Raw genomic sequence first — 16721 nt, forward strand, 5'->3', positions numbered from 1 at the left:
ACTAATCACCTGGCTGGTTATAGTGTTATTATTAATGACTATAACTCTATTACTAATCACCTGGCTGGTTATAGTGTTATTATTAATGACTATAACTAATCACCTGGCTGGTTATAGTATTATTATTAATGACTATAACTCTATTACTAATCACCTGGCTGGTTATAGTGTTATTATTCATGACTATAACTCTATTACTAATCACCTGGCTGGTTATAGTATTATTATTAATGACTATAACTAATCACCTGGCTGGTTATAGTGGTATTATTAATGACTATAACTAATCACCTGGCTGGTTATAGTGTTATTATTAATGACTATAACTCTATTACTAATCACCTGGCTGGTTATAGTGTTATTATTAATGACTATAACTCTATTACTAATCACCTGGCTGGTTATAGTGTTATTATTAATGACTATAACTAATCACCTGGCTGGTTAAAGTGTTATTATTAATGACTATAACTCTATAACTAATCACCTGACTGGTTATAGTATTATTATTAATGACTATAACTCTATTACTAATCACCTGGCTGGTTATAGTGTTATTATTAATGACTATAACTCTATTACTAATCACCTGGCTGGTTATAGTATTATTATTAATGACTATAACTAATCACCTGGCTGGTTATAGTGTTATTATTAATGACTATAACTAATCACCTGGCTGGTTATAGTGTTATTATTAATGACTATAACTCTATTACTAATCACCTGGCTGGTTATAGTGTTATTATTAATGACTATAACTAATCACCTGGCTGGTTATAGTGTTATTATTAATGACTATAACTAATCACCTGGCTGGTTATAGTGTTATTATTAATGACTATAACTATATTACTAATCACCTGGCTGGTTATAGTGTTATTATTAATGACTATTACTCTATTACTAATCACCTGGCTGGTTATAGTGTTATTATTAATGACTATTACTCTATTACTAATCACCTGGCTGGTTATAGTGTTATTATGAATGACTATAACTCTATTACTAATCACCTGGCTGGTTATAGTGTTATTATTAATGACTATTACTAATCACTTGGCTGGTTATAGTATTATTATTAATGACTATTACTCTATTACTAATCACCTGGCTGGTTATAGTGTTATTATGAATGACTAGTACTAATCACCTGGCTGGTTATAGTGTTATTATTAATGACTATAACTCTATTACTAATCACCTGGCTGGTTATGGTGTTATTATTAATGACTATACCTCTATTACTAATCACCTGGCTGGTTATAGTGTTATTATGAATGACTATAACTCTATTACTAATCACCTGGCTGGTTATAGTGTTATTATTCATGACTATAACTATATTACTAATCACCTGGCTGGTTATGGTGTTATTATTAATGACTATAACTCTATTACTAATCACCTGGTTGGTTATATTGTTATTATTAATGACTATAACTCTATTACTAATATTACTACAATTAATATTACTGTATATAGCATATAACTTCAAGCGAATGTTTGTCAAGTGTGTGTGTATGTGTGTGTCCAGTGTGTGTATGTCATTAAGAGATTGTCACCGGAAACACACACACTGAACTCAGTGTTTCTTCAGTCTGACTCCTGAGTCTCCTGGGTGATTGTAGCTCAGGTCCAGCTCTCTCAGGTGTGAGGGGTTTGACTTCAGAGCTGAGTCCAGAGAAGCACAGCCTTCCTCTGTGACTAGACAGCCTGACAGCCTGCAAAGAGTCAAATCATATTAAAATCACACTGTTATTCTTTGGTGGTGATAATAGTGGCAGTATATTTTTTCAACATTTTCAGATATATCAGTGTCCTGAAACCTGCCACATCTATTCTTAAATTGATGTTTCATTATTTGAAAAGACAAATGATCAAAGTGTTGCTTGTAGAGAGAAAAATGTATAGTACAAATATTTGAGTAGACTGACCAGACCAGTTTAAAAAGCAGTATCAGTCAAAAGACAGACAGTGAGGTATCAGATTTAGATTGTATTGAGTATACAGTCCACACCATATCTATTTTGACAGTGAAGCTAACTTTTCAAATGTGTCTCTATAATCCAGCATTTTGGATTTCAGATAAAATGTTTCATATGAGGTGACAATTTAATATAAATGTCACCTTTTATTTGAGGATATTTTAAGACATATCTGTATCACCATTTAGAAAAAATAAAGCACTTTATGTATCTAGTCCCCCTATTTGAAGAAGTCATAAGTATTCTGACCAAATCACTTATAGTGTATTAATAAAGAGGTCAAAAGTTTAGTATTTGGTCGCATATTCTTTGAACGCAATGACTACATCAAGCCTGTGACTGCCAAGATCGAGAAAGATCATGAATGAATCATGAATAATAATGAGTGAGAGAGTTACAGAGGCTACAACAAAACATGCTAACCTCTCACCATTACCAATAACAGAGGCTACAACAAAACATGCTAACCTCTCACCATTACCAATAACAGAGGCTACAACAAAACATGCTAACCTCTCACCATTACCAATAACAGAGACTACAACAAAACATGCTAACCTCTCACCATTACCAATAACAGAGGCTACAACAAAACATGCTAACCTCTCACCATTACCAATAACAGAGGCTACAACAAAACATGTTAACCTCTCACCATTACCAATAACAGAGGCTACAACAAAACATGCTAACCTCTCACCATTACCAATAACAGAGACTACAACAAAACATGCTAACCTCTCACCATTACCAATAACAGAGGCTACAACAAAACATGCTAACCTCTCACCATTACCAATAACAGAGGCTACAACAAAACATGCTAACCTCTCACCATTACCAATAACAGAGACTACAACAAAACATGCTAACCTCTCACCATTACCAATAACAGAGGCTACAACAAAACATGCTAACCTCTCACCATTACCAATAACAGAGGCTACAACAAAACATGTTAACCTCTCACCATTACCAATAACAGAGGCTACAACAAAACATGCTAACCTCTCACCATTACCAATAACAGAGACTACAACAAAACATGCTAACCTCTCACCATTACCAATAACAGAGGCTACAACAAAACATGCTAACCGCTCACCATTACCAATAACAGAGGCTACAACAAAACATACTAACCTCTCACCATGACCAATGACAGAGACTACAACAAAACATGCTAACCTCTCACCATTACCAATAACAGAGGGGGTATGATCTTTGTGCCTCTGTAACTTTCTCATTTATCATAATTCTCGATTCATTCGTGATTATTCATAATCATGGTAGCATCCACATGAATGTAGAAGTGTTCAGAAACATCTTCTATTCTTACTGACAATACAAGTGAAGTGACTCCAAAATGACAGGACATTATTCACCATTCAGTTTCTATTAGGAAAGACATCCAAAACACAACCAAGACAAACTGCAAATGAATTCAACAAGTTAGTAGAATCACAAGCTTGATGTAATCACTGCAGGCATGGAATATGGGACCAACTACTAAACTTAGGACTTCTTTAATACAATATAAGTCAATTCGTCCAAATAATTTTGATTTCTTCAAATGGGAGAACTACATACATAAAATGCTTTCATTTCTAAAAGGTAAAAACAGATATGTATGAAAATACCCTCAAATAAAAGGTGACATTCTGTACTGTCACCTCATATGAAACATTATATCTCAAATCCAAAATGCTGGAGCATAGCACCAAATGTAAAACTGTAAGCTTCACTGTCCAAGCACATATGTTGTGGACTATGTGTGTCTGGTAAACACATGTGGATCTGGTGAACAGTTATCACTTGTTGACCAATTACAGGAATACTGACCTCAGAGTCTCCAGTCTACATTGGGGATTCTCCAGTACAGCAGAGAGCAGCTTCACTACTGAATCCTTCAGGTCATTGTTACTCAGATCCACCTGACAAAGGGACGCAGAGACGCCAGAACCAAAAAGATGAAACCCTGGATAGAGGGGCTCAGTGAATGTGGTGTAGAATGTGTACAGGTGGGTCAGTGTGTCAGAGGAGACTCTGTAGAAGGACAGAGTGCCGGCTGGCCAGTCCAGATCCACTCCTACTCTGTAAGAGCTGGAGGGGCAGACATCTATGGTAGTGGAATTCTTGTGCCAGGCAATGTACCTGTTGTCAGAGCAGGTGAGACTCCAGGACTTGTCATTGTGTCCAAGCCAACAATCATCACCCCTTCCTCCCCTGTTGATTCCTTTATATGTCACTCCTATATCAGCCTTTCCCCCACTCCACTCTACCTCCCAGTAACAGCGCCCAGTCAGACCCTCTCTACACAGCACCTGTCCAATGTGCTCAAATCTCTCTGGGTGATCAGGATACGGATGGTACTCTCCCATATGTGTCACCTTTTTGTTACCATCAGACAGAAAGCTGTATCTGAATACTGTGTTTGGGTCCAGTGTGAGATCACAGGCATCTGTTGGATGAAACCAGACACAATATTAGAAATCATAATCATTCACATTAGAATGTTAACTCACTTTTCACTAATTCATTTAATGTAGATGTTTCTAGGTATCAAAAGGAGAAGTTAAAGGTAACTTGAGACTTGTTGAATGATCATTTGTTATACTGTATGGTAATATAAAACACACTTATTCACATTAATTACACACACAACTGTATGTATGCATGAACACAAACACACATTTCTTCAGAAACACACCACACACACACACACACACACATTGTCAAATCAACTCGTTGTAAACCTTGGTGTCCCTGATCTCTGCTTCTGTAGAACTACAGCTGATATTTAATATGACCAAGTAAGTAATGATGGTGGTCTTTGACTTTGACTTAACTTGAATTAAGACTTATTCTTAGTCATATTCTTCACAGCAGTCAACACTCACATTTTCTAAGCCCAGGTTTCATTGTGTTCTCTCCACCATGCTCCACACTGTAGCGGTAAGCAGAAGAACAGACAGTCATTGAGGGATACACCTGAGCTCACACACACACTCCTTTGTCCAAGTGGTGGTAAGAATGTTTGTCTTATCTAGCCTGATAAGTCAAACATTGTGAAAATAGTGGCAGTATATTTTTTCTACATATTCATATATATCAGTGTCCTGAAACCTGCAATATCTATTCATACATAGATGTTTCATTATTAGAAATTACAAATTATCAAAGTATTGCCTGCAGATAGAAACATGCATATTACAAATATTTGAGTAGACTGACCAGACCAGTTTAAAAAGCAGTATCAGTCAAAAGACAGACAGTGAGGTATCAGATTTAGATTGTATTGAGTATACAGTCCACACCATATCTATTTTGACAGTGAAGCTAACATTTTAAATGTGGCTCTATACTCCAACATTTTGGATTTCAGATCAAATGTTTCATATGAGGTGACAGTATATAATGTCACCTTTTATTTGAGGATATTTTAATACATATCTGTTTCACCATTTAGAAAAATAAAAAGCACTTTATGTATCTAGTCCCCCCCCATTTGAAGATGTCATAAGTAATCTGACCAAACCACTTATAGTGTATAAAAGATGTTAAAAGTTTAGGATTTGGTCCCATATTCTTTGAACGCAATGACTACATCAAGCCTGTGACTGCCAAGATCGACAAAGATCATGAATGAATCATGAATAATAATGAGTGAGAGAGTTACCTGTCACCTGTCATGACTGTCCTGATCAGGTCAGGTTACAGGAGACCACAACCCTACAGATTATCTCTCAACCCCAACAGAGCAGGAGAGATCTAGGGGTCTGAAGATGTGGGGGTTTTATGACCCCTCACACCCATGGTAATTCTGAAGCCACAGACCACATTCCCTCTCACTATGGAGAACCAGCCTCAGAACTTTAAACATGCAATGAATGGACTTTGGAACAATGGTTTCCGTCAACTACAATGGTGGTCATGACGATAGATGGAATATGAAAATGTATGTCATTTTTGTTTTGTTATTAAAGGTTAATAGATGACGTTATTATGAAAACATTGTAACGTTAAGAGTTTTCCTCGTATATGCTTGATGTTTATACATTGTACGTTGTGTGGAAAATGTCCAAATCAAAGAGAATGTTTCGGTAAAGATGAAATGTGAAGTTAGTTGTCTAAAATTGGATTTGAGTAAAATCTATACCTTGCACCTTAAACTTGGTACGCCCAGAGAATTGCCCTGAAGGCGGCCACGCCCACTTCTGACCCGAGGGTATAAAACCTGTGAGTGCAGAATTAACAGATTAGACTAAGTGGCCAGAGCTGCAGCCGAAGGTCTAAAAGGTCAACGAACCCAAAACGCAACAGGTTTGAAGACAAAGAAATCTTTTTCTACCCAAGCTATGGATGAGTAGCGGTGTCTAAGCGGGTGAATTCAAGCCGAACCACCTAGCCTCCACTCCCCATCGAATCGTGGTATCTACACTCTTTCATCTTTACGCTGTGAGCTCTGAGCTATAGAGCTATCTGTCCTCCGAAGACCCCTTCCAGAGCAAGGACCAGGGACAGGCCAGTAAGCCAAAGGACACGGACATCGTGAGGACACCTAGAGAGGTGCGCAGGAGAAGTACGTCACTGAGCAGCCTGAACGGTCCACGCGGGAAAATCCACGGAGACCTTCCACCAGTAATTACATCATTATATTCTGACTCATAACAGCGGCAGTTTGGGGCAAGGCTAGGGTTAGAATGAGCATAGCTGACAATTTCACCCAAATGTATATTCCTCTCGTGTACTTTCTCTTTTTCTCTCTCTTTTAAATCCCCATTTTGGGTAACACGCACCATAGTGTGTTGGCCCTTTATACTAAGTTCTAATCAATAGCCTAGAATGTGTTTTTGTGTATGTGTATCTTTTATCATCATTTTAGCTTTTTAGTAAATAAACATTCAACTAAGATTGGTGTGGTACAAATTCATTAGTGAGACCCGGGTCCGTGCAGAATCCCGGGCTATACGACGTTCAGAACGAGAATATTAGAGGCAACTGGTTAATTAGCGGCTGTGGTAAAATCGATATTCTGATATTCTTTGAGTTCATTTGGGAAATAGAAACTCAATAAAAACTAATTTTCCCATGGTGCCCCAGGTTAATGAGTTAATAATTACTTGATTCAGTTAATCACGTAATTAGAAACTTGTAATCATTCGATGAGCAACAGTCGTCACATTAACTAATACAACGTCACGACATATTGGCGCCCCCTGTGAGGATTCTAAGATAGGACTAGGCCGCACTGTTGGGTTAATTCCATACCAATTGTGAAGCCAGATACATATATACCATTAATAGCTATAGGCAGGACTAGTGTGGGAGAGAAGCGTGTGTGTGTGTGACGTTCAATTTCACCCAGATACTGGTCGGGAGTAGACAAACCCGGTGGTATTTCTGACGAAAGCCAGTGTGTAGGGGGGGTCTACTGAATGCTACGGACTAGGGCATATGTACCAGCCGATTGCAAGCATTCTGAGAATAATACTAGTTGGGCCCAATTTAGGGTTATTTCTGTCGATCGCTTCCAGGAGCGACCTGACTCGGTCATAAGCAATTCCTAGAGCGAGGACATATGAGCCAGCCATTACGGAAATTGGAGTAGATATATTTGTTTGACCGAAGCGAAGTCATTATCTCTCTACCTCTCGCGTTTGGTAACGTGAAGAGTTTAAGGGTTGAACGTGAGACGTCACCTAGTAAACCCGTTCCCTCGTTGGAGGGAAATTCCCGTGTGCGGTGAGGTGGAAACCCCGCGCAAGGAAAGCTAAGCATTGCGCCAGATGCTAAGCTAACAAAGGGGAGCAGCCATTTTTGTTTTCCCCTTTGTTCATAGTGAATTCCCTGCGCCAGGCGGGAATCCTGTGAGATCTCAGCTTGCGCTATCAGTAACCTGAAGAATCGCCAGTCATTTTTCGTGAAATAATTCAGGTTACGCTGGAGGATATCAAACCAGTCTCAACTGATTGGATATCATTGTCTCTTTAATTAAATATGTTTTACCAGCTTCATGGTGTTCAGGGAGACCTTTTTACAGCATTGTGAAATTCTACCTTTACTGGTACCTGGTCGATATTAGCTTGTGTTAACAGTGACCTCCGGTGGTGAAGAATCACCAGTAATTATTTTAAAATAATTAAGGTTATGCTGTACGATATCTAACCAGTCTCAACTGATTGGATATCATTGTCTCTTTCAATTTTAATACATACATTAAATTGATACACTACCTTTCCAGGTTGGTTATTTGAATAATGCACAAACTAATGTGTTCTAACCAATGAGACATAGTTAAACTTTTCAACGTTAACTTAGAGATAGCAAATCTTTCAGGTGAATTAAAATTAAAATTCCCAAATAGCCTATACAGGTTAGATTTATCATTAAAATCGATTCAATCAATTAAACCTGTTTTGGCAAGTTCAGTAATAACCAACTCACATTACTGACCCAGTCTTGATAATTCATTGACATTTACAAACTGAGTTAAATCGTGTTTGCAGCCTCCAACTCAAAAACCCAAACATTACGTAAATTGAAATAACTGATAATCGTAACAATGAGAAAACCATCAGATGGGTTTCCACCCATTTCCCCTCTCATCAGTGGACCTTCACCCACTGAAAGATCGATCGCTGACCTCAGCAACGATGCAAATCCTAACTATGCCGAGGGGCTGAAAATGTTAGATTTCGAAGCCATAAGCGAGAAAAATGCAGACATTGCGACAGATGCTCTTCAAAATAGACCATCAGGCGGAGGCCTTGTGAAGGTTCTCTCCAGTTTAGCCCTCAACTATGCCCACCAGCAGAGATGGACAGTGCACCAGTACCTCAGTGCCCAGCAGAGGCACGAGCAGGAAGCTGGCATGTTCAAGGCACAGGTGGAGAGAACCAGGGAGCTGGCATCGAAAGCCGAAAAGGATAAGCTACTGCTAGCCGAGGAACTGTGTGTGAGAACAGATAAATTGGAAGATCTGTCTAACACTTATAACAAAGAACGATAACAAACTCTTGACCAAGTACGTATTCTAAAGGAACAACTCGTTTTAGCCAAAACTAAATACGATGAAGTCCACGCAAAACTTGATAAATCTAACGAGCTAGCTAGAAACCGGGGCGAGCAACTTGAGGCCCTGCAAACGGTTGTGAATGAAACCACTCAATGCAATAATGCTCTATTCCAAAAGCTGCAGACCAAAGACGATCAGTTAATGAACACAATGACCAAGTTGGAGGACAAAACAGCAGAACTCATTGAAGTCGCTGATTTAATGAAGGATGAGAAAGACCAAGTGAGAAAGTTGGAAAATGTGACCTTTAAACAAAAGGAGGACATTGCATCACTGGGTCTCTCACTCCACACTCGAGACCTCTCACTGCAAACCATGACAGATAACTATGAGCGGAGCAAGGGCGACACCTACGTGTCTAAAATAAACACCCTCAACTCCCAGGTGGACTCTGCGATGCAGCAGAACACCACCCTTAGGTATCATCTGGAGGAACTCCAGAACAGTCACGCGCTATCGCGGGACAACCAAACCAAGCAAAATAGCTCACCTCCGGAGCTCAGAGACCGAGGGAATGTAGATGACAGGAGATGTCAGCCTCTTTCTCTTGGCCATTCGGCCCACAGTGAATTGGGGCCTCCTCGCCAACACAACCACATCTTGACTTTTCCTCTTGGCCTTTCGGCCCACAATTGCCCACGGGAGAGTGCAGATGCTCCCCGCGCACTTGGCGGAGACCGCCTTGACAAAATCGTTAAAAACTTCCGCCTCTTTGACCCCGTTCCAGGAAAGCCAAACGACACTGACATTCTTAGCAGACATAGAGGACGCCTTGGATGGCTACCCAAACGCTACGAATGCAGACAGGCTCTACCTTTTGAAGCGAACGTCCAACAGCCACGTGACAAGGTTCATCCGTTTACAAGAGCAACACGTGCAAAACGACTATGCTCAACTTGCCACGGTTTTGAAAATAGAATTCAGTGGTTCTGCGACTCGCAAACACGATAGCTCGTTGGCTAACAATATCAGACAAGCTCGAAATGAACATCCACAAGCCTACTATCACCGGCTTCGTTCAGCTTACTTTGGCATGCTCACTGAAACCGGAATGGAAGATCTATTACCATTTAAACAACTGTTCCTGTCAAACATGTCTCCCAACTTCATTAACTACTTGGGCCCTACTGCCCACGTTGGGTTGCAAATCTCGACGCTCCGAGAACTTGCAAGCACCGCTTTTGAATCATCAAAAGCAAGCCGGGCTGAAAGCCCGGACACCTCGACTTTCGAGCTTAGGCGGGAACCATCACTCGCATTGGAAGGTGCTGCATCGGGGACATGTGCGGTAAAAGATGACGATCAAAGGGGGTGGCTACCAAGTAACCACCACTCCGACAACCACCGCCGTAACAATAGCAACGATGAACGTTCCCAATCTAACAGGTCCCGTAGAGATCAACCTAGCCGATATGCCCCTGCGCCTAACTCTCACAAATGGTCAGGACCTAAGGGTAACAAGCGTAACAAGGGCAACAAAGTGTTCAACAATGATCTAAACGCTAACCGAAATGATATAGAAGCTATGGTAAGAGAGATACTGCAGCGTAAGAAACCTGAGAAAGAGGACAAGGATAAGTCATCATGACTAGGCGTTAACCTGTTATGGCTGCAAGGAGCGGTATTGAGTAGCCTGATAATATGTGTCCATTTCAAACGGCCTCGTGCTCAATTCTTGCTCGTATAATATGCATATTATTATTATTATTGGATAGAAAACACTCTCTAGTTTCTAAAACCGTTTGAATTATTTCTCTGAGTGAAACAGAACTCATTCTGCAGCACTTTTCCTGAGCCGGAAGTTCAAAGTCTGAAATCGATGCTCTCTTCCTCCTTCTGCCTATACATGGGCATGACATGTAAGAGTCTAAAAACACGTTATGCACCTTCCTCTGGGTGTCAGGAAGGCTGTGAGAGAAGAAAGGAGGTGATTATCTCGATCTGGGATGGAATAATCCTTCTTGGAATGACGTGTACCCCAGTTCCGGTACTCTGAAGGACGCAATTTGGACAGTGGGATAGCCTGTTGTTTTGCTGACGTTATAAGCGAATATTATTTCCGGCTTTGATTTTATTTGATTCATGTCACCATATCATCGTTACGTATGTTTTTTCAATATAGTTTCATCAGATTATTGAAATTTTTTCGGGAGTTTTACCGTGTTCCGTTCTCTTCCGTTTGTTTACATGGATAGATCCGTTCAACCCGGCTAGCAAGCTTGCTAAATGGAGAGAGAAATTTGCCATTCTGAATCCAAACAACGACTCATCTGGACAAAGGACACCTTATCCAAAATTCTGACGGAAGATCACCAAAAGTAAGAAACATTTTATGATGCTATTTCTAATATCTGTCGTGCATGTTGACTGGTCGTGGGCGCCCAAGTGTTTCTGGCTATTGTGGCTATGCTAATATCACGCTACATTTTGTTTGCGCTGTAAAACATTTAATAAATCGGAAATATTGTCTAGAATCACAAGATGCCTGTCTTTCAATTGCTGTACACTATGTATTTTTCAGAAATGTTTTATGATGAGTAATTAGGTATTTGACGTTGGTGTCTGTAAATATTATGGCTGCTTTCGGTGCAATTTCTGATTGTAGCTGAAATGTAAACTATGATTTATACCTGAAATATGCAAATTTTTCGAAAAAAACATATGCTATACAATAAATATGTTATCAGACTGTCATCTGACGAGGTTGTTTCTTGGTTAGTGGCTATTTTTATCTTTATTTGGCCGAATTTGTGATAGCTACTGATGGAGTCATAAACTGATGGAGGAAGAATATTGGTGTCTTTTGCTAACGTGGTTAGCTAATAGATTTACACAATATGTAAATCTATTAGCTAACCACGTTAGCAAAAGACACCACTATTCTTACTCCATCAGTTTTTACTCCATCAGTAGCTATCACAAATTCGGTCAGAGAGGGGCGGCAGATAGCCTAGTGGTTAGAGCGTTGGACTAGTAACCGAAAGGTTGCAAGATTGAATCCCCGAGCTGACAAGGTAAAAATCTGTCATTCTGCCCCTGAACAAGGCAGTTAACCCACTGTTCCTAGGACGTCATTGAAAATAAAGATATAAATAGCCACTAACCAAGAAACAACTTCATCAGATGACAGTCTGATAACATATTTATTGTATAGCATATGTTTTGTTCGAAAAATTTGCATATTTCAGGTATAAATCATAGTTTACATTTCAGCTACAATCAGAAATTGCACCGAAAGCAGCCATAATATTTACAGACACCAACGTCAAATACCTAATTACTCATCATAAAACATTTCTGAAAAATACATAGTGTACAGCAATTGAAAGACAGGCATCTTGTGATTCCAGACAATATTTCCGATTTATTAAATGTTTTACAGCGAAAACAAAATGTAGCGTTATATTAGCGTAGCCACAATAGCCAGAAACACTTGGGCGCCCACGACCAGTTCACATGCACGACAGATATTAGAAATAGCATCATAAAATGTTTCTTACTTTTGGTGATCTTCCGTCAGAATGTTGGACAAGGTGTCCTTTGTCCAGAACAGTCGTTGTTTGGATCTGGAACGGCAAATTTCCCTCTTGATTTAGCATGGGCACTTGCCAAGTGGCACGGATCTCTCCAACGTCAACAAAGTCAGAGAACGGAACACGGAACGCGGAACACAAAACATTTCAATAATCTGATGAAACTATATTGAAAAAACATACGTTACGATGATATGGTCACATGTATCAAATAAAATCTAAGACGGAGATGTTAGTCGTCCATAACGAGAGCAAAACAGAAGGCAAATCCGTGTCCTCTTTCGCGCGCTCCAGAAACAGGAAATGGACGGTCACGTCAAACAAAGAGCTTTAATTCCACCTCAGACCAAGATAAACACGAAATTTTTTCTCTCACCGCCTCTTGACAACCAGGGGAAGGTGTATGAAGTGTATGTAGACTCTTACGTATCATGCCCATGTATAGGCATGAAGTTGAACAGAGCATCGATTTCTGACATTCCACTTCCTGGTCAGGAAGTGTGCTGCAGAATGACTTCTGTTTCACTCAGAGAAATAATTCAAACGGTTTTAGAAACTAGAGAGTGTTTTCTATCCAATAGTAATAATAATATGCATACTGTACGAGCAAGAATTGAGTACGAGGCCGTTTGAAATGGGCACGATTTAACTGGCTACTCAATACTGCCCCTTGCAGCCATAAGAAGTTAACAAACACAGTGAGATCTGGTCAACAGACTCACTGGATTGCGGGGTTACGGATATCCATGTGGTGCATATTGCTACGCCACCCGGAGCAACTCCTACGTTTGTTAGACAATACAAAATCCCGCTCGCAGCATACGCAGCGGTACAAGAGATTATCGGTTCCTTATTAGCTAAACGGATAATCAGGGAATATAACAGTACGTACAGCGCTCCCGTGTGGCCCGTTCTAAAACCAACGGGTAAATGGCGTCTTACCGTTGACTATAGACAACTCAACAAACTGGTTCCGCTGTCTCGTTGGCCAATGACACAGCTAGACCAAGAGTTGCCAAAGGTGGCAAACGCCAAGTACTTCTCCACCGTCGACGTGGCTAATGGTTTCTGGACCATGACAGTCGACCCTCGTGACCAACACAAGTTGGCTTTCTCTTTCTCGAACAAGCTCTTTACGTTCAATCGCTGCCCATTCGGGTATGCGAACTCCCCGTCAGAGTTCAACATCTTCCTGCACAAGGCAATGCCAGACGCAGCCTCTAGGGGGACGATAATCTACGTGGACGACGTTCTCATGAGAAGTGAGACTTGGTCACATCACCTCAATGAAATGGACCACGTTCTCACCCAACTCGGGACTGCAGGGGCTAAGTTGGCCATCATGAAGGGACAATGGTGCAGGACCAAGGTAAACTACGTTGGGCTTCTGGTGGGTGCCGAGGGCATCCTGCCACAGTCGAACAGAATCCAGGCTGTCCGCAACATCAAAACACCTACGAACCTTCACGAGGTGCGCAGCTTCTTGGGAGTATGTAACTACTCCCGCCAATTCATCGAAAACTACGCCGACTTGTCAAAACCGTTGACTCATCTTCTTCAGAAAGACACCCCATTCATTTGGGAGGCCACTCACAAAGAAGCTGTGGCTTCCTTGAAAAACCAGCTTTGCAAGGCACCCTGCCTGGTATACCCCAACAAAGACAAGACATTCTTCTTGGAAGTTGGTTTCTCAGAGCACTGCCTTAGTGCAGGGTTGTACCAAAAATACGACCAAGACAAACGTGTGGTTGCTTACGCGAGCAAAACACTCAACCCTGCAGAACACAAATACTCAGACTGCGAAAAAGCACTGCTGTCGACAGTCTGGGCAATCAAACACTTCACCAGTTATGTCGGAGGACAAAAGGTGATCATAGAAACATGTCACCAGCCTGTGACTTTTCTGAAAAGCCAACGAATCCGTGAAGGTGCTGTACACAACAGCAGGATAGCGGCTTGGCTCATGACGCTACAGAGCCATGATGTAGTAATCAACTACGCAAAAACGAAAAACCTGCCTTTGGGCAGTGCTTTGGCGGTGTGTCAACGCTGTGGTGACGATGAAACCGACTCCACCCCCGCGTGACATCGCTCCGCCATTGCCTTCGAACCATCACTACTTCGAAGAGAACGTGTGTCTTGAAATGCCGATGGCATTTGTAGATGACTGTTCTTACCGCCATCTAGATCACTTGCAAGCTGGTGTGGGATTGGTATGGCACAACGACATTCCGTGCAAGCCACTTCAATTTCAGCTTGGCAACAAGACCAGCCAGTTTGCAGAAGTGGCTGGCGTGCTGATCACCCTGCAAACGGCGGTGAAACACAAATTGTCAGAACTGGTGATCTGCACCGATTCAAACTACGCGAGACTCACCTTCTTATGCCACTTGCCGTTTTGGAAACAAAAGCACATGACTACTTCAAGTGGTAAGGAGGTGAAAAACAAAGAGCTCATCCTAGCTTGTGATGACCTCATCACCAAACACGACATACAGGTGTATTGGAAAAAAGTCAAAGAACACTCCAAATCACCTGGCCGTGACAAACTTGGCAACGACCATGCCGACAGCATGGCAAAATCCGGTGCAATTCACGGCACCCCTTGGGTGTTTGATGCTCGAGAAAAAAAAACCAATGAGGATGCTATGGTGTCTGCGGTAACGCGTAGCCATGTAGCACCAGGGAAAACGTCTTCGCACTAACATAATGTGTTGCTAACGCATTCATTCCTGAATGACGACCTGGTAGCAATGCAACACCAAGATGAATCCCTCGCCACTTTTATGGCATTCCTGTCGGATCCTGTCAACCACCCAGTGTCTGAACTGGCTTTGGCAGGTTCACACGATCTGCGTTCGCTGTACGCAACTAAGCAGCACCTCACACTTGTAGATGACCTACTGGTGTATGTTTCAGAAACTGACACCGCTCGAAGGTGGGTGGTTCCTAAAACACAGAGGGGGATAATGATAGCCCATGCCCACGACGCGCCATGTGGAGGCCATAGGGGTGTCAAGGCTACATGTGAAACATTGCGACAGGTGGCCTACTAGCCTCACATGGAACAAGACGTGGCACAATACGTGAGGGGGTGTCTAGTTTGCTGCCAGTTTCAACCCTCCAAGCCACTTCACAGAGCACCCCTGCAACGCAAGGGTGTGTCTTTTCCCCTGGAGCTCGATCCAGATCGACTGGGTCGGCCCAGTTGCCAGGTCGGCCAGAGGCAACAAGTATCTCCTCACAGTGACTTGCGCATTCACAAAGTGGGTGGAGTGCCTGCCGGCGACCAATGACACAGCGGAAACCACGGCCGTTCTTTTGCTAAACCACGTTTTCAGTCGTTTCGGCCTGCCAGGAGAAACCGTGGACAGCGACAGAGGAACCCACTTTTCGGCAGCCGTAATGACCGAACTGTGGAGGCTTCTGGGAGTCAAAGCTAAACTCCACATCGCATACCACCCTAGGAGCTCGGGCAGGGTGGAAAGGAGTCACCAGACCATCGTCAGAATCTTGAGGAAATATGTGGCAGCCAACCACAAAGATTGGGACCTCAAACTCCCATTGGTACTGATGGCGATCAGAGCCGCACGCAACAGGTCTACAGCAATAACACCCTTCGAGATGATGACGGGGCAAATGACACTTCCACTGCATCTCCTGTACCAACCGGGAAATGTTGCTGCACCCACCGCCTACACGGCTCATCAATACGTGACCGACTTGCGGAACCATCTCCAGACTACCTTTGCGTATGCTCAAGGACAGTTGGAAAGAAGCGCAGAAGGTGACAAGACCTATTACGACAAAAAGGCCTTACACCAGGTGTTCGAGATCGGGGATAAGGTGTGGTACTACATATACACCAAACCCGCGGGCATCGCAAGAAAGTTCCTGCCCCACTGGACGGGGCCACACGAGATTCTGGTGAAGCTATCACCTGTAGCTTACCAGATCAGAATCAACAAAGGTCAACAAAACGCCACATTAAAGTGGGTCCACCGGAACCAAATCAAGTTGTACACTCCCCCCATGGGAATAGAAGGGGTGCTAGCCAGCACCGAATAGATAAAACCTAGCAAAGTCAGAGTTACTAAGAAAATTCTTAAGTACCCTCAGCTG

At 41.9% G+C, this 16721-nt stretch overlaps 2 protein-coding genes across 5 annotated transcripts in view; both read right to left on the bottom strand.

The window, feature by feature from the left end:
* Positions 1-16721, bottom strand: part of LOC139546938 (serine-rich adhesin for platelets-like) — a 115715-nt gene that overhangs the window by 94940 nt on the left and 4054 nt on the right. The window lies entirely within an intron of this gene.
* LOC139543437 (stonustoxin subunit alpha-like) overlaps positions 1586-16721 on the bottom strand; it is a 190386-nt gene continuing 175250 nt past the window's right edge. The window contains exons 4-5 of the mRNA XM_071353582.1: positions 3831-4449; positions 1586-1724 (exon numbers count right to left, since the gene is read on the bottom strand). Coding sequence (XP_071209683.1) covers positions 1586-1724; positions 3831-4449 — 758 coding nt within the window. The remainder of the gene's footprint in view (positions 1725-3830; positions 4450-16721) is intronic.

This window comes from Salvelinus alpinus, chromosome 1, assembly GCF_045679555.1.
Source record: "Salvelinus alpinus chromosome 1, SLU_Salpinus.1, whole genome shotgun sequence".
Taxonomy (NCBI): domain Eukaryota; kingdom Metazoa; phylum Chordata; class Actinopteri; order Salmoniformes; family Salmonidae; genus Salvelinus; species Salvelinus alpinus.